General features: G+C 40.0%; 1 protein-coding gene across 1 annotated transcript; it reads right to left on the reverse strand.

The window, feature by feature from the left end:
* Positions 1-14,326: 14,326 nt before the first annotated feature.
* LZIC (leucine zipper and CTNNBIP1 domain containing) lies at positions 14,327-27,143 on the reverse strand. The gene is made up of 7 exons (XM_014477283.2): positions 26,986-27,143; positions 23,765-23,873; positions 22,092-22,227; positions 21,670-21,768; positions 20,270-20,365; positions 19,890-19,971; positions 14,327-18,689 (listed from the first exon to the last, which is right to left on the reverse strand). Exons 2-7 carry the CDS (start codon positions 23,863-23,865, stop codon positions 18,631-18,633), a joined length of 573 nt encoding a protein of 190 aa, XP_014332769.1. The 5' UTR covers positions 23,866-23,873; positions 26,986-27,143; the 3' UTR covers positions 14,327-18,630.
* Between the last annotated feature and the right edge of the window lie 532 nt (positions 27,144-27,675).

Raw genomic sequence — 27,675 nt, forward strand, 5'->3', positions numbered from 1 at the left:
AGCGCGGTCTGAAGATGTAATGGGCACGGCCTGGAATTCTCAGTGGCTCTCATTGGTTAAGTGGGCCAGGGGGGCGGAGCTCTCAGCTGAGAGGTGGGTACTGCGGAGCGCTCAGGCACGCTCACTGGGCCCTTTGGGGGTGGGCGGGGCAAGTGGCCCCGGGGCGGAGCCACGAGATGGGCGGGTGGAACCCGGTTGCGGGTAGGGCCTAGAGGCTCTCAGAGCAAAGGGGTGGAGCTGGTCGGGGGTTGGCAAAGGAGGAGGGGCGGGGGCTTCGAGGGGGAGGCAGCCTAAGGGCGGAGCCCGGGCTAAGGATGGAGCCGGCGTTGCGGTAAAGCAGCTCTGCTTGTCCCTAGCTGCTCCAGAAGCACAGTGATCCCGTAAAAATAATGGCCCCTCCCACACATGCGTCTGGGTTTAAAAATGGGAGCGGCCACACGAGGCGGAATCCTCAGGACCCCTGAAAAATCTGAAATGGACAAGGTCGCAAAACATTTAGAGGCGTGGTCTTCCTGGGTCTTGGAACTGGATATATTGCTACCTTTGAAGCAGTTGGGCCCACTCTTGAACTGGGGGCCTGTCTAACCTGGATCCACCGAACCCCGAGAGCCTAGGGATGGGCCTCTGTGGGTCCGTTAAACTTAGAATATCGTCTGTATTGATAGTGAATGCATTGGAGGGGGCGAGTAGAGAAGGTTGCCCTTGGTTAAAATGTTGCTATAGAAAGTCTGACTCGATGTGCTCTGGAGAGAGTATAAACAGCCTCCTTTAGGCAAAATGCGAATTGCTCTGAACACCCAGCTTCCCTTTTAAAGGGACGCGTGTCTTCAAGCGTGCTCTCACTTTCAACATTTAACTTAACAATTGCGTCGTGTGACACTAACCACAGTTTTAGAGGCCTTACTGTGCCGCTTTCCCCAGCCTTCCTGCTCCTTTTCTGTCCCATCCTCTTCCACTTCCCTCATTTTTCTTCCCCTTCCCAATGCAAGAAGGATACAAGATACTTTTTTTTTCTGTTATATTCTCTAATGTCCGTATTACTTTCGATTTAATAACTTTTTTTACTTACAATTGAATATTTTATCAAAATCATGAGATTATGAACTTTTAAAGGCCAGAAATAGGTCAACAGTGTTTGTATCTCCCTCAGCATCCAGACTACCATGCCCATAACAAGAGCTAAACCAATATTTCTTTATATAGTTACTAGCTGATTCTTCAAGTTTCACAGAGCTTACCAATATAAGAAATTTACACATTCAAATTATTTTCATGTAAATATTGATGTTTAAACAAATGAATTAAAAGTAAACAACTTGCTTGGTTATTCAAGACAATGTATAAATTCTATTTCAGAAAAAGGTACATGCTTAAGGATAAATGTGGAAAACGAATGTATTAAAAAAATGTGTCACTGTGAAATAATGGAAGCTTTTTCAAAATTTTCATAAATATATTGTTTATTGTTCAAAATTACAGTAAGTTCATCAACATAGTCAGGCCTTCATCCCATCAGCTCAGAGTTGGAAAACTCTGCATCTCTAGATAGTAGGATTACTTCAGAATTAACTCAGCCTCTCCCCATCTGTAGTCTTAGAACGAAACACTGGAGGCTTCAGAGGCAGGAAACATCTGCTAGCTCTGACAGCCCAGCCCTGTCTCTGCCCCTTGGGGAACTACTCCTCGCCACCCTCTACCCACCAGAGGTGCTGACGAGATGACCATTTATAGTATCCCAGCCTTTTCCCTCTGCAAAAAAAACAAACAGGGAGACATGAACTCAAGCTGGACCAGTTCACGTGCTGTGTTCTCTGGACCATTGGCTGAGAAGAGGATATGACCTGAGCTGAGCCAATTGGAATCCTTCTCTGAAACTTTGGGGTTTTGGTTTGTTTGGTTTTTTTTTTTTTTGGCCACATAGCATGTGGGATCTTAGTTTCCTGACCAAGGATGGAACCCATGCTCCCTGCACTGGAAGTGCAGACTCTTAACCACTGGACCACCAGGGAAGTCCCTAAATCTTTTTATATTAGAAATGAAGGGAAGCTCTTTCTCTTCTATTGGATCAAGAGCTGCAAGGATGTGACCTCAAAAATGTTTACCACCATCGTCAGCTCATCTCGTGGAAAATTCTCAAAGAATGAGGCAGTGTAACTGGACAGACAAAGGGACCAAGATTTGGAGGGAAGGAAAGTGAAAAGGAGAGAAACTATCATGGTGTGTTCCATGGTTTCAGTAGACCTTGTACCAATTCTGCACACACCATCCCACACTTAAGAGGTCCCCAAATAGGTCTTTCCTTCATCAATAGCTGGCCCTACTCCACTGGAGTTGCTTATACCAGAAACTTAAGCGTATCCTCCACACCAGTCTCCCTTTTCCCTCATATTCAGTCCATATTGTTTCCATCCCCAGATTACATCTTGACTCTCCCCAATTCCCACCATCTCCATTTCTGTGCTCCAGTGTAACCCATCATCAGCTCTCACCTAACTCCAGCACTAACTTCTAAGTGCTAGTTCAGTCTTCCCCTACCATACTCTATGCATTGCCCACAAAGCAACTAGAGGGATCTTCTTAAAATGCACTGATCTTGTCACATCTCCACTATTCAATGAGTTCTTTTTGTTTTCCTGATGAAGTTCAGAATCTTTAGCATGGCTACCAGGCCGTGCATGACCTGGCTCCAACCTGACCTTGTTCCACCTTTGCCAGCTGGGCTTCTGCCACACACAGGCCTTCTCCCTATTGCTTGATCACAGGGTACTTCCTTCTGCTTTGGTACATCTGAGTGTACAGCTCCCTTTGTATCGGTGGCTTTCCCCCACTTCTCTCCCCTTCACCTGACAAAATATTTGGTTTTCTTTGGTCATTCTCAAGGAGACTTTTTCTATTGCAGTATACCTGACTTACAATGCTGTGTTAGTTTCAAGTGTACAGCACAGTGATACAGTTATATATATATGTATATATATACACACACATATACTCACACACATACTTTTTGCTTTTTTTACTGCTGAAAAAAAAGGGAAAATATGTATATGGATATACTTTGGCCACCTGATGCAAAGAGCTGACTCGCTGGAAAAGACAATGAAGCTGGGAAAGAGTGAAGGCAAAAGGAGTAGAGGGCAGCAGAGGATGAAATGGTTAGATAGTATCACTGACTCAATGGACGTGAATTTGAAGAAACTCTGGAAGATAGTGAAGGACAGAGAAGCCTGGCATGCTGCTGTCCATGGGGTTGCAGACAGTCGGGTACAACTTAGTGATTGAACAACAACACGTATTTTTAATGTTCTTTTCCATTATGGTTTAATGCAGGATATTGAATATAGTTCCCCATGCTAGAGAGTAGGACCTTGTTGTTTATATATTGTATATATAGTAGTTTGTATCTGTTAATCCCAAACTAAAGGAAACTTTTCTTGACCTATACTAGGTCAGCCCCAGTCCCAACAGGGCCATAAATTCCAGGATAAGGAAGTCACTGTGAATCACTCTTACCTAGCACAGCATGTGTAGATGCCCAACAAATATGATTGCACGAGTAAATAAACATGTAAAGACTGCACCCAGGACTTTCCCTCCACTGACAGCCACTCCTATTTCCCCATCTCCATCTGAGACGCCAGTGCTCCCAACCCTCTTCTCACTCTTCACTCAGTAAGTTTATGAGTCTATATTTTTATTTTTTCAGCTTTTGGGAAGGTCTCTCTGCATTCCTTGACATAGATGTATCTTTTTTCAGTTCAGTTCAGTCGCTCAGTCATGTCCGACTCTTTGTGACCCCATGAATCGCAGCAGGCCAGGCCTCCCTGTCCATCACCAACTCTCAGAGTTCACTCAGACTCACGTCCATCGAGTCGGTGATGCCATCCAGCCATCTCATCCTCTGTCGTCCCCTTCTCCTCCTGCCCCCAATCCCTCCCAGCATCAGAGTCTTTTCCAATGAGTCAACTCTTCGCATGAGGTGGCCAAAGTACTGGAGTTTCAGCTTCAGCATCATTCCTTTCAAAGAAATCCCAGGGCTGATCTCCTTCAGAATGGACTGGTTGGATCTCCTTGCAGTCCAAGGGACTCTCAAGAGTCTTCTCCAACACCACAGTTCAAAAGCATCAATTCTTCGGCGCTCAGCTTTCTTCACAGTCCAACTCTCACATCCATACGTGACCACAGGAAAAACCATAGCTTTGACTAGACGGACCTTTGTTGGCAAAGTAATGTCTCTGCTTCTTAATATGCTGCCTAGGTTGGTCATAACTTTCCTTCCAAGGAGTAAGCGTCTTTTAATTTCATGGCTGCAGTCACCATCCGCAGTGATTTTGGAGTCCCCCAAAATAAAGTCTGACACTGTTTCCACCGTTTCCCCATCTATTTCCCATGAAGTGGTGGGACCGGATGCCATGATCTTCGTTTTCTGAATGTTAAGCTTTAAGCCAACTTTTCACTCTCCACTTTCACCTTCATCAAGAGGCTTTTTAGTTCCTCTTCACTTTCTGCCATAAGGGTGGTGTCATCTGCATATCTCAGGTTATTGATATTTCTCCTGGCAATCTTGATTCCAGTTTGTGCTTCTTCCAGTCCAGCATTTCTCATGATGTACTCTGCATAGAAGTTAAATAAGCAGGGTGACAATATACAGCCTTGACGTACTCCTTTTCCTATTTGGAACCAGTCTGTTGTTCCATGTCCAGTTTTAACTGTTGCTTCCTGACCTGAATACAGATTTCTCACTTATCTATTTGTTTTTGGCTGCACTGGGTCTTCGTTGCTGTTTGTGGGCTTTCTCTAGTTGCAGTGGGCAAGAGCTACTCTCTAGTTGTGGTGTGCAGACTCATTTATGTGATTTCTCCTGTTGCAGAACATGGGCTTCAGAGCTTGGGCTCAGGAGTTGTGGCACGTGGGCTTAGTTGTCCCACAGCATGTGGAGTATTTCTGGATCAGGGATCAAATCCGTGTCTCCTGCATTGGCAGATAGATTCTTAACCACTGGACCACCAGGGAAGTCCTATGTGTAGCTTTAAACAGTTGCTTTCTGGAGGAAAAAGTCTCTGTCCTCTATGAAAGTCAAAGTGTCAGTTGCTCAGGCATGTCTGACTCTTTGTGACCCCATGGACCCTAACCTGCCAGGCTCCTCTGTCCATGGAATTATCCAGGGAAGAATACTGGAGCAGGTTTCCATTTCCTCCTCCGGGGGATCTTCCCCCAACCCTTGGATTGAACCCAGGTCTCCTGCATTGCAGGTGGATTCTTTACCGTCTGAGCCACCAGGGAAGCCCAAAAGCTTTGCGTTGCCCCTTCTATACCAAAGGGATAACTCTAACAGTAAAATTTTCAGGCCAAGTATGAAACAACAGTGGAGCATCAACAGGATACAGGGAAAGAAAACAGTTTTGAAGTAGTTATGGCAACAGTGGCCCTCTAATTATGCCCCATAAGGGGGCCTCCTGCCTACAGGTTGAGCAGGTACAAGGTAAGAATTTGAGATAAAGGAAGAGACTTTGTATTGAATAAAAAGATTTTTTAGTAAAGGAAAAATAAGAACCAACTCTTTGTGTTTTGAAAACCAAATTTTAAACACTAATAATTTCCAGTAATACAGAAGTTTGTCATCCTGTTTACATGTAACACAACTCTAACTTCTCTGTGGACAGAGAGTGACCAAGGCTAAGCGCACGGCTCAGACAAAGCATGCTGCAGCTGTGCATCACTCTCCTTTTTGCCTTGGCAAGTAACTTGTCATCTAATTTTACTTTGGAGATAATAAGGAATTATTAAAGGCCATGATGAAAACATTTTGTAGACCAGTGGATATACATAGTTTGTGTCATGAGTGGGGAATATGCAGCTGTGAACATCTGGCTCACTGCCAACCTATCCCCAGAGTGTTGGTTCCTGCAGCATCTGATACCTACAGTACAGGTTTCCCACGTCACGGGACCTTGCTTGTACTGTGCTTGGGAACAATGTAAAGAAATAATCATTCATTTCTTTGGTTGAATGTTTTGACAGACCAACATGTCTTGTAAAAGTATTTTATCTGTGTAGGCTCAAAGGTTCTAATCATCTAGTAAAGACAAAACAACATAAGGCCTCAGTTTGGATCCAAATATCCAGCCTATTAGCCTTGGATCCTGGGATCCAAGAATATCCACTCTTCTCCCAGTTCATTTATCACCTTTTATTCCCCTTGCTGGTTACTGTCCAACTAAGTATAAAAAATTACCATCCCTAAAATTAAACAGTCTCTACTCTCTGGTAATGTATGACAAAACAGCTATCTTTCCCCCCAGCACAAATCAATGAATTTCATAGCTGTAGATGCTGCAATGTTATCAGTGTATTTAGGTATGACTTAAAAGATTGTCCCTGACAAGCAGTTCTTTCCACACCCTTTGGACCACCAGCTTACTGTTGCTAACAAGTAGTGGGGCCTGTTATTATCAAATATTTGTAGCTCTGTGCCTGCCCTTCACTGTTCTGAGAGTAGAAATTTTCAAACCTACCTGAGAGTATAAACCCTCCTATTACACACTCATATGTTTAACTATTTGCTATTTGTCAGACTGAGGTCAGAATTTGCAGTGATGTGACAGACACTTAGTTTTGCATTTGGGTCCAGCAGAGGTTGCTCAATCTAAATGAACTTTGTGGTTTTCTTTTCTCCACACACCGCTCCCCTTATTTTCTTCATAACTGTTCTTCTGGGAAATTACTTCCCATCAGCAGTATTTGTCTCCAGCTGGTGAACTGGATGGGGCTTTTTTTCTTTTTAGTTAATAAACACTAAAAGGCTGAGGGCAGCAAATCTACACCCCGGTGGTGCCAGCTAATGAAGAGCCTCACATGAAAGCTTATGCAAAGGGGAAAGGCAGAGTGCAAATGCCCTGGGATCCAAGATTACCCACTCTTCTCCCACACGCTGCATAACAGACACTAATGATTATTAATTATTTAAGCAAAGAACATGAGAGCCAACACAGGCGGCAAAAGGGAAAAGAAGGAAGCTGCCTTCTAGGAGCTTCTGCTAAAATCATTTAATTAGGACAGGCTATAGAGCCAAGGGAGATAGACCAAGATACTTAATAGCTAAAGAAATCTTTAAAAATCCTCTACCACTTTTTTCCCTTACAAAAAGGAAAAGACAACTTAGATTATACTTGTATACATTGCTGACAAACTGGAATATGAAGTGGCTGCCACAGCCTGCCCTCTCTGATGGCATCACAGGCCAGCAAGTAACAGGAGGAGACTCAGCCAGGTCTTCACAGGTTCTAGTGAATCCTGAAGCTGTGAGTCCCAAGTCTCCCCTCGAAACATGTCTTTCTTGTTCATACACACTAAGGACACTGACTATCTAAGCTGAAGCTCCATTCGTCTTTTCTCTGTACTAAAACCTTCATGAGCTATTCACTTCAAATTTCAAACATTGTTGGGACTTTCCTGGTGGTCCAATGGTTAAGACACTGTGCTTCCACTGCAGGGGGCATGGGTTCGATCCCTGGTCAGGGAAATAAGATCCTGCATGCCACCAAGCGCAACCAAAAAATAATAATAACTTTTTCCCAAAAATATTGTGTCATTTCTGGTAGGTTTTACTTTTTCTTTGGATATATCAGGATACCTAGAACAGTTTCTTCCTATTATATAAGCTGTGACACTATTTTAAAAAGTTAAGAGCCCTAAAAGGCACAGTTTGATCTTATTTTTAAATTCTTGGGTGATCTCCATTTGTTTGAAACTCACTGGTAGTTCTGCAGTGCAGCCTTTGCAAATTATCAGTTCCTTGGCAGCTAGTGACATTTCCTCTTAAAATCAAGAGTTTTCATTTCTAATTCCGTAACATTTAGAGATCTAATGCTCATTATTACTGTAGCTAACCTGGCTCTGTGACTAAGGAGAGACTTTGTTTTCCTTGCAGGTGTCTTTTTCTGACCTTGTTCCAGTATTCACATTACCTTCCACTAGGTTCCTACAGAACGTTTCATTTGAATTGATTCAGATCTTCATCAACATTTCACATGTGAGCTATTATGTATCCCCTGACTTTTGTTCAAGCCTAGTGTCTTTAGCCAATTACAAGTCACTGTTCTAAGCAGGGGATAATGCAGTAAATCAGACACATGTTGTCCTTGCCCTCATGATGGGTGAGACATACAACAATGAATTACACACTTCAATAATTCATTGCAATTATAGTTAAGTGCTAAAAGCTGAAATACAAAGGGCTCTGAGGCCATATAATTGGGAACTGGTGCCTTGGGAGTTAAAAATCCACCTGCCAATTCAGGAGACGTGGGCTCAATTCCTGGTTAGGAAGATCCCCTGGAGAAGGAAATGGCAACCCACTCCAGTATTCTTGCTGGGAAATCCCATGGACAGAGGAGCCTGGTGGGCTACAGTCCATGGGGTTGCAAAGAGTCGGATATGACTTAGCAACTAAACCACAACAACCTTGTATTAGGGTCAGGGAGAGCTTCCTTTGGAAGTCCTTTGGAAAATAACATTTAAGCTTACACTTGAGATACAAGTAGGAGTTAACTAAGCAAAGAGTAGAGAAAAAGGATAGCACACAGTGGAACCAGCCCATAACAAGGTCATCAGGAAGAACGAGAGGGTGGTGAGATTAAATTACTAAGAGAGAAGGCTGGTGGCTAGAGTGCAGAGTGATGGGGAATGAGGTCAGGCCCCTCTCATGCAGGAATTTATAGGTCATGCTAAACATTTAGAATTCATTCCCCAAAGGTTTAAACAACGATGTGACATGGTTTGATTTGTATTTAAATAGATGACTATGGTTTCTGCAAGGAGAATGGACTAAAGTGGAATAAGAATGGCACATTAGTGAGTGACTGCTGCATAAAAACCCACCTCGAAACTCAGTGGCTTAGCAAGCATTTGTGGCTTTTGTTCTGGGGTCAGCAAATTGGCTGGTGTGGGTGTGCTTCAGGCTGTGGGTTGACTGTGACTCTGCTGGGTGAGGCTGAAATCAACAGGGTTTAGCGGCAGACTGGGATTAAGTCTGCTCTATATCGGCTTATTCTCCTTGAATCAGAGGCTATACAGGGCACTTTCCTCTCATGATAAACAGTAGAAGAGCAGGGGCCCCAACCCAGACTGTATAAGCACGCTGAAGACATCTCCATAAACACCCCATTTGTCAAATTCAGTCTAATGGCCAGGCCCAAAACTGCAGGATAAGACGGTGTATTCCACCTCAAGGGAAAAAGGTCTGAATAAATACTTGTCGAGTGATACTCCAATATATCAAAGCAGCTATGATCAAGGTATTTTCCATTCTTCAGTTCAGTTGCTGAGTCGTGTCCGACTCATGAATCGTAGCATGCCAGGCCTCCCTGTCCATCAACAACTCCTGGAGTTCACTCAAACTCACGTTCATCCAGTCGGTGATGCCATCCAGCCATCTCATCCTCTGTCGTCCCCTTCTCCTCCTGCCCCCAATCCCTCCCAGCATCAGAGTCTTTTCCAATGAGTCAACTCTTCGTATGAGGTGGCCAAAGTACTGGAGTTTTAGCTTTAGCATTATTCCTCCCAAAGGACACCCAGGACTGACCTCCTTTAGAATGGACTGGTTGGATCTCCTTGCAGTCCAAGGGACTCTCAAGAGTCTTCTCCAACACCACAGTTCAAAAGCATCAATTCTTCGGCGCTCAGCCTTCTTCATAGTCCAACTCTCACATCCATACATGACCAATGGAAAAACCATAGCCTTGACTAGACGGACCTTTGTTGGCAAAGTAATGTCTCTGCTTTTGAATATGCTATCTAGGTTGGTCATAACTTTCCTTCCAAGAAGTAAATGTGGAAAATAAATTGTAGAATCTATTGCTTTCCCCACCCTAATCCACCTTGCCTTAGTCCCCAAATAATTGGTTTCATTTTGCCAAAGCCTTTACTGGATAGAATATATTCCTGTTTTGTCCCTAAGTCGTGTCCAACTCGGATGCAGCACGCCAGGCTCCTCTGTCCTCTATCATCTCAAATTTGAGTTTGCTCAAATTCATGTCCATTGAGTTGGTGATGCCATCCAATCATCTCATCTTCTATCACCCCTTTCTCCTCCTGCCCTCAATCTTTCCCAGCATTGGTCCTTCCAATGAATATTCAGGGTTGATTTCCTTTAGGAATGACAGGTTTGATCATGGATCACAACCTTGTGAAGGGGCTTGCATAACTCAATGAAGCTATAAGCCATGCCATGCAGGATCACTCCAGATGGACGGGTCATAGTGAAGATTTCTGACAAAACGTGGTCCACTGGAAAAGGAAATGGCAACCCCTCCAGTATTCTTGCCTGGAGAACCCCATGGACAGTATGAAAAGGCAAAAATGATAGAATATAAAACTATATATATTATCAGTTTAGAAAGGCATAGTAGAAACTCAGTTTACAATGGAAAAGTCTGGCACAGTGCTATGTACTCTCATCACTTTTCAGATCTAATTTATTTTAGGAGGTGTGGGTTTTTTGGTTTTTTTTTTGCATTTTATCTTTCTTAAAAAAAATTATTTGAGAGGAAAACAAATCTGTTTCCCCCCAAAGTCCTGATTTATGTCACATTATTGTGCTCAGATTTAACTAGGATTCATTCTTTTTTTCCCTTCTTACAGTTAGGCACGCATTCACAGCAACAGTCCTGGATCTCTAATAAGAAGCTAGTCTTGCTGTGTGGACATCAATATTTTTGGTGGGGTGTGAGGCTGAGGAGAGGAGAGTTCATGCAGCTTGGAAGCAGCCCTGGGGAGTGAAAGTGAAGCATTTTTAGCTGAATTCAAGTGGAGGCAATTCACTTAAAGAATCCAAAGGCTTTAGCAGTATCTTGGATTGACTTTAATGAGGAGTTAGACGGAAATAGCTACAGGCTCCAGGGGGCAGCCCAAACCTATTGAGGATTCCCTCCTGGGAGATAAAAAGGCGCTCACAGGGCTCGCATCATGAAGTGGTGTCAGCCTCTTCTATGCCCCTAGCACAGTGCTCACCATGGGAGTGTTTCTGCTCATCTTTACTAATTGGTGGCTAACTACAGACAGGACAGAAAAGGACGCTTATTTTTTACTAATAAGTGAAAAAAGCTTTCTTAGAATAGAGCAGACATGCTCATAGGGAAGAGGAGGCAGGAATCCTCAAGCTAGCATACAGGTGACATGCGTGACTTTTTAAAGCAACTCTGAGCAGGCAATTTCCACTTAATTTCTTTTCAAAGAAGATATATAGAAACAGCATGCTGAAGGGGCTGCAGTGTCTGGAAAAGATAAAGGGGATGGTTGTAATTTGCCTTCCATTTCTGCTGCTAATGACACCCTACTGAGACAGACTATCATATTAACACACAAATTCCCACAAATCCAGTAACAACCTTTCACTAGGATGTCTTGGGTTATTACAAGATCTCTTTAGCACAAATTATATCATTAAAGGAAATTTAACAGAAAAGGTGATTTGCCTCACATCCAGGAAAAGGAAGACAGGAGAAACAGAATTGTAAGCTTTGCCCACATTATTTACTCCTAGTTAATTTATGATTTTAATTTCCTACTACTTCAAATATCTAGATACGGATACAAGCTTCCCTTAGTCAAATCAAACACACACGAACTGTAGTCCACCAGGTTCCTCTGTCTATGGGATTCTCCAGGCAAAAATACTGGCATGGGTAGCCATTCCCTTCTCCAGGGGATCTTCCCGACCCAGGGATCAAACCCTGGTCACCTGCATTAGAGGCAGATTCTTTACCATCTAAGCCACCAGGGAAGCCCCAAAGCAAACACACACCTTCTTTTTACTTAGTATTCTTAAAATGTATATTTAAATATTTTATATAATTTTAATGAAAATGGCATTAATTTCACACAGTTCCTTATACTGTAGCTTCAAAGCAATTTAAATATTTAATAACCATCCTTCACAAAATATCTACATGAATATATAGAAGTGACTTAACAAACTGGGGCCAAAGTTAAATATGAAAGAGTGGCACAATTAGGACTAGAAATGCAGTGACAGGGTTCAGAGGACACACCATCCCACGATATGGCACCTTGGCACACTGAATATTTTAAGCTGAAGGAACTTGAGAAATGGCATGAATAGTACTTTTGACCTTCCCATGAAGCAGGTCATAAAACCCTCATATGAGATGTACCCTACCCAACACCTGAAGGAAGGAGCATCCTTACCTTCGAAGACGAGACACAGAAGAACTGGAACAAACAGATCTGGCTGTTTCTCTCAGTTTATTACACTTAGCTCACCTTTGTTCTATCACATTTTCCAAAGACTTTTCACTCGTCATCAAATCTAGCATGAAAACACTCAGGTTTAATGGTTTCTCTAGGTCTTCCATTTCCTTATGAAGACTCCCATGTCACATAACACTTACAGGAAATAAATCTGTATGCTTTTCTCCTGTTAATCTGCCTTTGTTATAGGGGTACCAGTCAAGAACACAAAAAAGTAGAGGAAAGATATTTTTTCCTCTTCTATAGGAGTATTCTCGCTTTCTCTCCATTCAATATTCTCCAAAACAACGTAACCTTTGAACAACATGGGTTTGAACTGTGTGGGTCAACTTATACCCAGATTTCTTTTACTAAGTACATAGTACAGTACTACACAATCTGTGGTTGGCTGAATGCATGGATGCGGAATCATGGTTACCAAGGGCTGACTGTCAAGTTATACATGGATTTTCAACTGTGCAGAGGGTGGGCACTCCCAACCCCCACATTGTTCAAGGGTCAACTGTATTTTAATGCGATATAATTTTAATGATTTGATTTTATAATTTTAGTTTTTTGCCCCTCTGAGCAGCTTGCAGGATCTTAATTCCCTCACCAGGGACTGAACCCAGGCCCACAGCAGTTAAAGTCACTAGAAAACCACTGAACTCCCTACAAGATAGATTTTAAAATGAGGTAAATATAGATGAAAGAGATCATTTAGTTCAAATTGTACAGATTAGAAATACTTCCAAGCGTAATCCTCCTTACAATATGTGAATATACATCTGAAATAATGATTCTAAGCACCCACCTAACTAAGATAGAGTAACAGATTGGGTGGAGGTTTAGGTCTATTTAAAACACGATTTTATCATTATAAAATCAATCTCTTGGTGATACAGTCTGACATCTAAACCTCTGTTACCATATAAACACTTAAGAGTCTTATTGTTTTTTAAAGACTCTATCCAATATGCATTTTAGAAAATTTAACAAAAAAGAGTTAGGTAATGCCTGTCACGTATCAGCACTCAATAAATGTCTGATGAAGAATAGACGACATCACAATCAGAAGAGGGAGCAGACAGAAGAATCTATCCTGGCTTCCACATAGGGATTATTGTTAAGATTTCTCTAGAACACATTCTCTTCACTTTCAAGACCTAATCCTCACCAGGAAAAAGTACATTTTGGGTTTTTCAGACCAAAAGGGCCTAGTATCCACAATCTGTCCAGTACTTTGTAACAAAATTAGCCTCGCATAATCAACCACCCTCTCTGGCAAGAGCAGCACCATGGGCGGGTCATCTGAGCCAGCACTGTGGGAGCAGTCAGGCTCCCTGGAGGCAGGCACACACGAGTATACACTCACATCCCTCATCTCCACCCCAAGCGCACAGGTTAGAGACAAGAGTCTACGTTTTCTTTCCTGAGAGTGGAAAGCAGATTTAGGTTCTATCTGCCATGTACTCTTACTTGCTCATATTTTCTTGCAGAGGAATAAACAATGCACACTTCTGGAAGGCAGAATGAAAAGAAATGCCACAAAGCTGAGGTTAAGGGACTGAGATTCTGTCTGTTTGCTCCAAAATTACAAATGCTCATCTCCTGGGTAACTATGAAACAAAAATATTTAAATAAATGAGAAAAAGCTCAGAGGCTTTTGTTTGTTTTGGTGGTTCAAACACAATGGAAGTTTATTTCTTGCTTCCATGAGTTTAAAGTGAACTCTCCTGATTGGTGGGTGGCTCTCTTCCAAGCACTGACATAGGATGCCAGACTTACTGCTTCTTACAGTTCTTCTATCTTTTAAAAATTTATTTATTTTTACTGAAGTATAATTGATTTATAAGCTCAGAGCTTTATAAATCAAATCTAAGGTATAATTTACCAAGACCTAGAATAAACTTGGTGTAAAATTTGAGGTGTTAACAAAGTTTAAAAAAAAAATTAAGGGAATTCCTGGGCACTCCAGTGGTTAGGACTCTGCATATCTACTGCAGGGGGCATGGGTTCGACCACTGTTTGGGGAACTAAGAGCCTGCATGCTGAGTGGGGCAGCCAGAAAAAAAAAAATTTTAAAAAAGAAAAAAAAAAAAAACCCACCACATTTTCTAAAAACATGGTCAACCATGGGATTAAGGCAATCACATATAGTCTAATCCAGGCCAAATATCTGCTTTTACCTAAACCACTTATCTCTTTGATTATCATCAAGGGTCACTGCCTCAGTTTTCAACCTGGCCTGGTTTATGAATACTGTGGGAATAAGGCCAGGCCTAAAGAATCTAGTTTCCACACAAGCCAAAAATGGGGTGGGGGGGGGAGGGGGAATCATTGAACTCTTTCTTATAAGAAAGAAAAGTCCCATGTATATATATGACAATTTAGCAGTAACAACAAAAAAAAAACCAGTACTTGAACTACTAAGACATTTTAGAGTAAACAGACAATTAAGATTACAAACTTTTAAACCATGTAATGAAATTATGACAGAAACACACAATCAGAGGTTCTTCTGGGAAGGCTTCAGAAGTTCATGGTCACAGTTGCCAGCATTTGGGGCAGAGGACCTGTGACTGATGCATAATCTTAATAAGAACTCTTACTAGCATTATCTTCTTCTTTTTTAATCCAAAAGAAAACCAGTGGCTCTCCTTGACCTCCTTTATAGAAAATATTTTTATTTGTTTATTTTTAATTGTAGTCCATTGTCTGAGGCTGCAAGGAATCTGATGTTCTCAGAGGAAAACAACCAAGCATTAGGAAGCTACAAACTGATAGCCTCAAACCTCTCCAGTGGTCCCTCTGCCTGGAACAGCATGGAATTTCCACTGTGAACTCTCAAGAACGCCACTAACCCCTTGTATTTCAGGTCCCTTCAGCAGCTCAGTCTCTCCGCTTTGCTGTTAGTGTGAACAGGGAGAGGGGCTTTCAAAAAGAGAGTGAGGGTGTCAAAAGGCCATACCTAGTAGAGCTGTATTTCTAATCTCCTTTTTCCAACTTAATGAAAATACTAAATACTAGTTTCCCTAGTTTAATTCTAAGGCCACACAGACTGGAAGCAATTACAGCTTGTTCATGGGGGTCTGTGGGAATGCTGACAGTTTAAATTTACATATTAATGTCTGAAAAACATTTTGAGAAGGAAAGAGTGTTTTTTGGTCTTGGTAATGACTAGAATAAGAAAAAAATGGACGGGAAAGTGGTTGAAAAGCTCCAGGCAAAATGGTCCAGGTTTATTTTTGCTGTAATACTTTCACACTATCTACCATTCACTGTAATAAGACACTCTTCTAATGGTAGATTTGCTCAGTCTTTTATTTTGCCTAAGATGATCGTTCTTTGGCTGAGTGTCTTCAATAAAAGGCCTAACAACCAAAGTTAAAAACCCATCTGTTCCAACTCCAACTCGTTCCTGGGGACAACTCATTCTACTGCTTGATTTCTTCTTCTACCACCCACCTAGAATACCTAACTTACCACTCACCAGGTTTAAAAAAAAGCAAAACATTGAAACAGAAATTGTTTCAAATTATATTTCCTTAAACAGCCAGGTTGGACACTTGATCTCTGGAATTTAGTGGCAACCCCAGTTTTTTTGACAAATGCAGGTATTCTTTTCATTAAAGTATTAGTTTGACCCAAAGATGTCAAACAGCCACCCTAGCATTAGTTATTGCAGTCTAAGACCTCCCAAGAGGTCTAAAAAACCAGAAGATTAAATACAGCAAAATATGAATATAAACATAGTTTACAAGTCATTTAATAACTACAGTTATAGAGACTTTTCAAAGTATTCACTTTTCAAATTACTCTAAACTGATACCAAATTTGTGAAACAAAATATATCATATGGCTCTTGAAAAAACTGTTAAGTGGTAGATTTAGCTCCAATGTAAAACATCTTTCTATATTAACAAAGAGAGGGCAATGCACAGTAATCCTATATAGTGGGTAGCTCCCACTCAACTGAAGAGAAAAATTAGGCTCAAAAAGATTAAGTAACCTACCAAAGGTCACATGGCCCTGACTGACAGTGTCTTGCTAGGCACTGCAAACCTGGCCACTCTGAAAGGAAGATTAATTTTAAATTGAGTAGTAGTCATTACTTACAAAATGAATACATTATTGTGATAAATGGCAAAATGTTTCACTTAGGTTAGTCTTACAGAAAGTTTAAGGGAAACCCAAAGTTTAAGGACTCCAGATTCATTGAGGCCCCTTTCAAATATAAAATACTTCCAATTTTCCTTGTCCTACTACTACTGAAAGGGAAGGGAAAATATTACTATGAATTAAAAAAAAAAAACCCAAAACACCCAAAAGAGCAATTCTGTTCCTAGGTACATACCCAAAAGAAGTGAAAGTAGGTATTTAAACAAATACTTATGCATTAAAGTTCAGAGTAGTGGTAGTTTAGTTGCTAAGTTGTGTCCAACTCTTGCAACCTCACAGACTGTAACCTGCCAGGCTCCTCTGTTCATGGGATTCTCCAGGCAAGAATATTGGAGTGGGTTGCCATTTCCTTCTCCAGGGGATTTTCCTGACCCAGGAATCGAACCCAGGTCTCCTGTACTGCAGGCAGATTCTTTACCACCTGAGCTAGCAGCAGCACTATTCACAATAGCCAAAAAGTAGAAAAAAACCAAATGTCCATCAAGAGATAAATGGATAAACACAATGTGGTACCCATGCAAGGGAGTATTTTCAGCCATTAAAAATGAATGAAGCACTGATACATGCTACAATGTGGATTAACCTCAAAAATAGTATGCTCAGTGAAAGAGGCCAGACATAAAAGGTCCCATACTATATACCACCATTTATACCAAATGTCCAGAATAGGTAAATTCAGAGATAGAAAGTGGATGAGTGATTGCTAGAGGAGCGAGTGACTGCTTAGTAAGGATGGGGGCTCCCTTGGGGGTGATGAAAATGTTTTTGACTAGATAATGGTGATCACCACACAGCACTGTGAGTGTACTGAATTGTACACTTTAAAATGGTGAATTTTATGTCATGTAAATTTCAATTCGGTTAAAAAGAACACACAGAATAATGAAATAATGATGACTGACCACAAAGCCCTAAACAAATAGCAGGTAATCTGCTTTTCCTTAGTTTGTCACAATTTAATGAGTTTTGGATCATCATAAACCAATACATAAAAAATTACTCATTACAATTTCCAAATAAGGCATTAATATAGCTGAGTTCCCCTAATTTGTCCAGTTGGCAGAGCACCTAGGAGATTTTACAGTATACAAGAAGCTTTAAACATTTTAAGAATGTTTTTAATTTTTAAAAGAAAAAGAATACTGAGAAAAACATGTAAGAATATAAAGTGGCCAGAGCCTGGGAAACAAGCTGACATACATACATATGTGAAAATCTACATATATGAGTGTGCAGAGAGACTAAACACTCAGGGAAACTGGCTACTCCTTGGAACTTATTCTGTGTTTCTCCAAAAACTGAAGAGTAAATAGTAGTTTACGGTCACCACCCTCTGGGTTTCAGCAAAGAGGTCACACACAGGGAGGGCCTTGAGCTGCCATTTCCAATTGCTTCCCTAGTGAAACAACGCAGGAGGTTAAGTCACCTCAGGAGACTCGCAACAGGGCTCCCATTGTTCCGAGCTCAAAACTCAGAGACACAATGGGCACCATTCATACCGAGAGCTTACAGGCTGGAGAATGGTCCCTCAGTGACAACTTATTGGGACACTGAATTTTCATAAACATAGACTTGTACAAATATGTCTTAATTATTTTTTAAAAGCAGCACAAAATAAACAAATAAAACTCAATGGACATTACACTGACAGGACACCCAAGTCTTATCCCCAGCTCTGTCAATAAGACTTCGAACAAGTCACTTGCTCTTTCTGAGCCTCATTTTCCTTGTATGTAAAATGAAAATGATTTCTAAGATCACATAGAACTCTAAAATGCTATGAACATATATGAGGTCTATTGATGTTGCTACATTATTTTCTCCAACAAGTGGGGATAAATTATGAGCAGGAAAGAACTGTCACTTCACATCTTTTCATTTACTATTAGCACTTAAGAACAGGGAGGTTTAATAAAACAGGCAGAGACACTGTTTTCTCTTAAACAGACAAACTGTAATGAACAAGGTCCATGAGGCCTTCCATCCCAACAAGGCCAGAATGACTGAAGCACGTATCCCTACACAAAGCACAATGACAAAGGGCATAAACAAAAGCAGTGAGTACGTTTTTCTGTCACCTTTTCTTAGGTTATGAATACATTTCATGAATCTCTTGACTTCTCTGCCATAACTCTAACTCCCCAGAAGAAAAATACCATTTACAATAAGAATGTGATCAATGTCCCAAGCTTTCACACCATATCATTTTTTCGTTTTTTCAACCTCAAAACTTGCCAGAGCAAGAACTTTGTCGCCAGAGCCTAAGGAGAAAGACACATAATAAACAAAGATGTCATTTCAGATGCATTTACAGTTCCAGGTAAAGAAAGGAAAACCTATCACATTGATACTAAAATAGGAAATAAAATGAGCTTCTATTATTGGTGCATTATCCCTAAACCTTCCTACTGCCATCCCAATTCCCTTCCCTTGCACAAACAACTCAGCTACACAGGCAATCTTTAATTCAGGTATGAAATAGAACATGTAAAATCTTAATTTACTTTTATATTTACATTTAGCTGACAAAGGTTTTTAAAACATTAGGCTATACTAACTTGATTATTTTTAAAGTATTGGGAAATAAACCCATTAAAAGAGGTTTATAGAGAAAATAATTCTGGTTTTGCTGCTAACTCAAGAAAAGACCATCATTTTATCTCACCCACACCATCTGTCAATCTGAAGCAATAATTCACGTCCAGCTTTCAGAAATACAAGAGTATGGAGAACAGTGTGGAGATTCCTTAAAAAACTGGAAATAGAACTGCCTTATGATCCAGCAATCCCACTGCTGGGCATACACACTGAGGAAACCAGAAGGGAGAGAGACACGTGTACCCCAATGTTCATTGCAGCACTGTTTATAATAGCTAGGACATGGAAGCAACCTAGATGTCCATCAGCCAATGAATGGATAAGAAAGCTATGGTACATATACACAATGGAGTATTACTCAGCCATTAAAAAGAATACATTTGAATCAGTTCTAATGAGGTGGATGAAACTGGAGCCTATTATACAGAGTGAAGTAAGCCAGAAGGAAAAACATAAATACAGTATACTAACGCATATATATGGAATTTAGAAAGATGGTAACAACAACCCTGTGTACGAGACAGCAAAAGAGACACTGATGTATAGAACAGTCTTATGGACTCTGTGGGAGAGGGAGAGGGTGGGAAGATTTGGGAGAATGGCATTGAAACATGTAAAATATCATGTATGAAACGAGATGCCAGTCCAGGTTCGATGCACGATACTGGATGCTTGGGGCTGGTGCACTGGGACGACCCAGAGGGATGGTATAGGGAGGGAGAAGGGACGAGGGCTCAGGATGGGGAACACATGTATACCTGTGGCGGATTCATTTTGATATTTGGCAAAACTAATACAATTATGTAAAGTTTAAAAATAAAATAAAAAAAAAAAAAAAAGAAAAGAAATACAAGAGTACTCACCAAGGTCTGTAGAGACTTTCTCAAATTGGCTGAGAATAGCACCTGCGTTTGCTGACAAGAAGTTCTCATCGTCTGCAGTCAGCTAAACAAAAAAAAACAAAGCCCAAAGGACTGAGTTCAGATGTTAACAAGTGGTTCTAGGAACCACTGTTAAGAATGTCATAGGACCACAAACTAAATTACAGATCAAGAAGCTATATACTAGGGACTTCCCTGGCGGTCCAGTGGTTAAAGACTCCATGCTTCCACTGCAGGGGGCACAGGTTCTAGCCCCAGGAACTAAGATCCCCCAAGCCAAGAAACCAGCGGGGGTGGGGGTTCTATACCAAACACTTCCCACTTTTTCCTTATACCTAATATATTCAATTAAATACAGATACCTTCTCTCCAAGTTTCCTGAGAGCTGTAAGTATCTCCACTTTCTGTTGAGTATACAGGTCTCTTGCCAGCTTTCCTACCATGAGATCTCTATCCATCTGTAACAGATGAATGTGAAGCATATGGTATTTAAGTTAAAAAACATTCTTTGCATAAAATCAAGCTTTTCAGATCTACTTCTTTAAGAAAAGATCCTTTACTGATTAATATTATAAAAAACTATAGAAACAATTCAAGGTAAACATGATAGGAATGTTCTCACACAGTTCTAATATATATTGGTACTAATCATCACCATGGTCTTAGTTACAAACTCTACTAAGGAATTAGTAGGTCAACAGCTTCCTTTAAAGAGGAGCTATCCTCTAAGAACTCCATTTCATTACACTCAAGTGTGGTCTACAGGCCTGAAAGAGACAACTGGTTACAGATCCCCTGGAGCTTTGATTAAATATCACCTCTACCACCAGAGACATGGACAGCATGTACTATGCCTTGGTACTATTCTATGTACATAGACACACTGTATTAGTAATAGTGCACATACACACATTACTCCATTTAAACCTCATAACAACCAGAAGAGGTATCATTACTGCCTTTTTACAAATGGGGAAACAACAAAAGAGACCGAAGAAAACAACTCCACCAACATCACGTATGTCCATAGTAGAGCAGGGGTACAAATTCAGCTGATCTGTCCCAAGTCCATGCTCTTAATCACTATGCTATTAAATTACCAATGGTTGCATATAACTTATTAACGTCTTAATTATATTCATGTCTATAAACAGACTTCCTCAAGTATCAGGTTTATAAAGATGTTTGAATTTCTTAGATAGGGAAGGCCACACACACATAAGCACTGGTGCTACTAATGAATGCTAGATGGGATTTCAATTCAGAGTTCCAGAACTAAATAGTAAAACTTTAAATGTGGCGTCTTAGTAGAAGCAGTCAGTAGCAATTTCAACTGCCATATGCTGTTTAAACCTCTATATTTGTTATCAATAAAGGATTGATTTTGTCAGGAAACTGTGGGTGTGGCTCTAAAATCAACTGACCAATTTTTAAAAATAAGACTACTTTTTAGAGCGGTTTTAGGTTCACAGTTAATTGAGCAAAAAGGTACAGAGATTCCTCATACATCCTTGCCTCCCCCACTCATGCACGGTCGCCCCATTATAAACATCCCCTACCAGAGTGTATATTTGTTCCAACTGATGAACAAACACTGACACATCATAATCACCCATAGTCTATACTTTACATTAGGGTTCACTCTTGCTATTGTACATTTTCAACTGACCAAGTTTTAAACTTCAGAATATCACACTGAGCAAATTCTTGGGCTGAGAAAAGAAATACACAAAGTGATTAGATCAACTGAAAGAAACTTTACCTCTGCTAACCTTGTCCGAAGCTGACCTGGTTGTTTCTTTGCAAATAACCTGATGACCTCTGGGGTTTTAAAGGCCTGGCTGATAGCTGCCTGGATAGCCTAGAAATACAAGAAGGTTAAAAAAAAAAAGTTCAACAAATCAAATATTACAATATTTGATTGATAGGTCTTCTAATAAGTCTTCTTTGTTCATCAAATACTGTTACAACTTTAATTTCCATTTGCTATTTCCATGCAAGTCACCAGAGTAAAATAAATAACTAGATGAAGATCCGGAAGCAAATGCTGTTTTATCCATCAGTAGACATTCCTCCAGAAGTTAAGCCCTCAACAGGGTATATTTTCTATTAATATTTTAAATATACTTACTGAGAAAAAAACCACAACAAATTGTGTCACCAATGTAAGTAAATTATGCTTACCAGTTGCATTCCACTTAGTTCGTCGACCAAAGTCATATTTCCAGACATAATTTTCTTCAGTGAATCATTAAATTCACTTAGTTGCTCCAGAGTTTCTTTTTTGGTTTCTTCATATTCATCTGTATCAAGTTCCTCTCTGAAGTATAGTGGACATAAGACCAAAAAATATAGAGTTTCAAGAGAAGAGAAAAAAAATATCAGTATTTATACACCAAGGTTTCAAATACATATATATATATACAAAAAATATGTTGGTGGAAAAAAGGCTGAAAGGAAATATATCAAAAATACTCTAATGGATGTGTTCAGATACTACTTTGGGCATTATCCCGCAACACTGATAACCTTGTTTTTTTTGTTTTTTTTTTTTTACCAAAGTGAGGCATGCTTAACAAACTACAGAACTTCCTTTTAGGCAGTCTCTGAATCAATGGTATAACCTTAGGCAAGATATTTAACTAGCCAAGTCTCATTTTATTTATAAGCTGCAGATGATAGTATCTTCCTTGTATTAAATGAAATACGAAAAGTTCTTGGTATAAAATAGGTATTTAATAAATAGTTATCATTATCATTGTTCAGTCGCTAACTCATGTCCAACTCTTTGCAACCCCATGGACTGCAGCACGCCAGGCTTCCCTGTACTTCACCATCTCCCAGAGTTTGCTCAAACTCATAGCTATTGAGTTGGTGATACCATCCAATCATCTCACCCTCTGCTTCCTCCTTCTCCTCCCACTCTTAATCTTTCTCAACATCAGGGTCTCTTCCAATGAGTCAGCTCTTCCCATCAGGTGACCAAAGTATTAGAGCTTCAGCTACAGCATCAGTCCTTCCAGTAAATATTCAGGGTTGATCTCCCTTAGGATTGCCTGGTTTGATCTCCTGCTGTCGGAGAGCCAGAGAACGTCATTTCCATACAGGTTCTGAGGGAGTTTCATTACCTACTCTGTGATCCCCTATCAGGGAAAAGGCTAGCTGAAGATTTTTCTGGGTGAGGAAACTCACCCACCATCACCACCACCAGCACAACTGTTCTCTAGCCCACCTGCCCCTTCATAGCCATCAAAACATTAATGGTGGGTAAAATTTTATGTACTTTGAAATACAACAACAATGCAGTACTTGCCATCTGGGTAGTCCAAACAAGCCATTTAATAAACATTTACTAGAAAAAGAGCTCCTATATATCAAGTGCCTGCTTTGGGCCAAGCATTAAGTCAGTCTCTTCATCTGTGATGTTTACAACAATCTTCAAGGTTGTTAAAAAGGCAATGAGCAGTCTTAGACCTTTGAGCAGTTAATGGTGAAAACACACACCAGAAAGTTCAAGTAATACTTTTTCAGTTTGATACAAGGCAGGGCTATTTTAAATACTGAAGACAAGATGGGTGCTGTTATTTCCATTTCACACTTGGGGAAATGGAAACTCAAGGTGGTTAAGCATTTTGCCCAAGTTCGCACTCACTTTGTAATTAAGCTAAAGACTTTAATATCCCAGGCTCTTTAACTCTAAAACCTATACTGAGTTTAGTTGTCCAGCAGACAAAGCACTGTGAAGAACATTACAGGGGAAACCAGAATCACACATAGGACTGCACACACAGAGCTGATAATCTAACTGTAAAAAAAATGCCATTTTACAGCATAGCAGTATACAATTATACTATTACCTGCATTCCTCCAGGTCTTGTAATTGCTGCATTAGTCTATCCAACTGTTCTTCTAAATTCTGCTTTAATTTGCTTGTCTCTGTCTTTCCTCTGGAAGCCATTTTAATCTCTAAGGAGAACAATAAACCCACATGCAGTACTGGTTATTTGAAATGATTCAATATAGCAGTGCAATTTAAACTAGATTATACTCTTTCTGAGCTACAGGTGTGGGGAAGATAGCTGTGCAAAGAAACATAAAAGTTTAAATTCATACAGTAGTAACACCCCCACAAAAATGTCTGGCAGTCTTAATTGACTTGACAAATTAATTAGAAGTTTTAACTATTGATCTATCTTACTAAACAAATTTGATAGATGAAAATACAGCTTCATAAGGAAACAGATCAGGTATGACTCTGCTCTACAAGATTCATTTTAACATCCTTTTTCATTCTTAGTAAGTACACTCCAGGACTCAGAATTCTCCTAGTGTTATCTTGTTGACCTTTGTGTACATTTACCTAATGACTTGTAGGCATGAACAACTTTTGATATGAATTTCTTCTCTGGAAATGTGCCCATTTTTCTATGGGATTATCTTTCTCTTATTGATTCATATAATATGGATATAAAGTCTGTTTTTATGTTGCAAATATCTCTTATCTCCTGATTCTAAATTTTACTTATGGTATTTTTTGTTATGGTAAATTATTATTTTTAATGGCCAAACCTATCTTCTCTATGTCTTCTTAGTTTTGTGTCCCATGAAAGCAGGCTCTAACCATACAAGATTTTCAAATATATACTATTTTGTTTTTTGGGGGGAGGGGCAGAGGGTTCTGTGCCACAGAGCTTGCAAGATCTTAGTTCTTCAACCAGGGATTGAACCTGAGCCCTGGCAGTGAAAGCACTGAGTCCTAAGTACTGGGCCACCAGGAATTCCAAAAAATATACTATTTTGTATTCTAAGACTTTTATAGATTTTTTTTTACATTGAGTTCTTTAAGCACCCAGTTTTTTTTTTTGTTAGTGCTGTGAAATAGGGATCTTTAATTTTCTTTCAAATGGATAACTAACTGCCCCAAAACTGTTTTACTGGTATTTATTTATGCTACCTTTGAGACTCAATAGAAACAGACTGTTTCGTTGACAATATTCTGGTCCTAAGGCATTACTTTGCTCTTTTATTTATTACAACTTTAAAGTTGGTGTACACAGATGACTGATAAGGAGTTACTTTTATTATTTTGGGTTTTTTCCTCCAAATTCTTGGCTGTTCTTGTACATTTTCTCTTCTAAATAAATTTAAGAATCAGCTTGACAACTAGTTCCCAAAATTCAATTGAAATTTTGACAAGAGTTACATTAAAATTAATATGGATAAAACCTGAATCCTTGAAATTTGAATCTTTCAATTATGCAATATCTCTCTCCAATTACCTAGGCTTTCTTTCATGGTCTTTAGTTAAAAAAAAAGTGTTACTCACAAAGGCTTTGAACACTGGCTGTGCTTAGATATTTTGTATTTTTGTTAATATTGGAAATAGTGGTTTTGTTATTACAATTTCTCTTTTCTAAATATTTATTTGGCTGTGCCAGGTCTTTGTTGCAGCATGTGAGATCTTAGTTGCAGCCTGTGAGATCTAGTTCCCTAAGCAGGGATTGAACTCAGGGCCTCTGCATTGTGAGTGCAGAGTCTTAGCCACTGGACCACCAAGGAAGTCCCTGTTATTACAATTTCTGATTATTGCTAAGGAACAGAAAAGCTCCTGATTTGGTGTATTGATATTGTATGCATTTACTTTAACATTTATAGTGTTTGAGTTTTTCCATTTACAGAAATTACTCTCACATTCCTTTTAGGAAACATTAATATTAGGCATATTCATCAAAACTTAAATCCTAGGGTAAATTTTTTGCTTCCCTGGTGACTCAGCTGGTAAAGAATCAATCCTTGGGAAGATCCACTGGAGAAGGGAACAGCTACCCACTCCAGTATTCTGGCCAGGAGGATTCCATGGACTGTAAAGGAGTTGGACATGACTGAGCAACTTTCACTTTCTTTCTTTCAGGGTAACTTTTGAAAGCATTTAAAATTTTCCTACACATAATCATTTCCAAGTGATTCCACATGTGGAGCTTTAATGAAGGAGATTCCTTATATGATATTCAAAATGGGATGCAATCAGTGAAAATCTAAACTTACTACTGCATCTTTTATATTTTTTTTACTGTATTTAAAAAAAATTGGCTTAAATCATCTACAATCATGAATAATAAACATAAATGAGCTACATTATAGCCAGAATTTATTTATTTATAGCCAGAAATTATTTATTATAATTTATTATAGCTTAGTTCATGTATAATAGGTTAGCCAAAAAGTAATTTACTATAACTATGTTTCATGTATAATTTCTCCTGGAAATACACATTGAAATTTTATTTTAAATCTGTTGAATTTTTCAGTGTAAGTCAAGGGAAACCTAATGTAAAATAAAGTGTCTTTTCAGGCTTAATTTCCTACAGTTTAACCACACTGGACTACTTGCTGATTCAAAGCATATCATCCACTTTCATCTTTCTCTTTTGAGCTTGTATTTTTTTTCCCCTACTCATCAAGGCCAAGTCATTCATTCTTCAAGGTCAAATTTCACCTTCTCCATACTGCCTTCCTTGGTTCCCTCCCAGTCTTTAGATTGTGAGTTATTTGAGAATAGGGGTTTACATTTTCTTTACACACCACCACCTAGCACAATGCTGGGCAGACAGAAAGTACTGGATAAATAAATGAATAATGAGAATTGACTGCTTTATCCACTGCATTCTACATCTTAGTCTCTATTAAGCACTATATCTGATTTGAATTATATGTGATTTCGTTATAGTTTGTGGTTTGTCTGTCTTCCTCTCCAGACTGTAAACTGAGAGCAGAAAATTGAATCTGATTCCTTTCTTAGACTCTTTAGCACTTAATACAGACTAGATAGTCAATAACTGAATAAACTGTATAAAGGCACGACATATTTTAAGGAGGTAAGGGTATTTTAAAACAATTTCAGGGAAGATACAAACTCTTTAAAAACCCTACCCTGATGCTACATTATTTGAGATTTAGCTCAGAAAGATTAACTCGCGGGCACCACCTAGTATTCAATAAAGGTGGTGCACCTTTTACCAAAACTGCAAAATTACTCTCAAAAATTAATCTGGAGAGGAAGGTATTCATTCACGCTCACCTGTCTCTTAGTACTCTTAACTCTGCTCAGTGCTGACCGGTCTCAAATGGCATAAACCTCCAATTCTTGAAGTTCCAAGTGTCTTAAACTTGAGGAAAGCGAAACTTCTCATCAGGACTAAACAGGCTCAAAGTTCAAACCACCTAGGGGTGGAGTTGTCTAGGAAAAAGGAAACGATTAACGAGTGATTTTATTTGCTATATATAAACGTGGCCTAAAGCAGTCCCGAAAACTCCTCTTAGGCAGCCAGAGAATATAACACTATCTCTCTTTCGAGGAAGACTTCAAATGGGCGGTAGGGGGTTGGAGAAGGGGGAGAAACCCATTTTCTTTCGACTGTGTCTCCGGCAGTCGTTCTCAGGCTTTTCTGAAATCGACGTGGGTGATAGTGGAGAACCCCGCACCCGGACCTGCCTAGATGGAAGATGTCAAACCCAGAAGCACGGAAACAGTAAAGGTGGTCGCACAAGTTTTCCCGCCTGGAAATGAGCAGCGTCCGGACCTCAAGCATTCGGACGCGGTAAGGGAGCAGCTCCGGTCACAGCCCCAAATCCCACTTCCCACCGGGGAACTTAAAGCTCCCACATTTGGGTCCTGCGGCGGCGGGCTCGACTAGGCCCGTTTGCCACCAGAGGTCGCCGGGAATCCGCTGTCCCCAAAACTCTTCCGCTCTTCCCAGACCAGAAATTA

Source organism: Bos mutus, chromosome 16 (assembly GCF_027580195.1).
Source record: "Bos mutus isolate GX-2022 chromosome 16, NWIPB_WYAK_1.1, whole genome shotgun sequence".
Lineage (NCBI taxonomy): Eukaryota > Metazoa > Chordata > Mammalia > Artiodactyla > Bovidae > Bos > Bos mutus.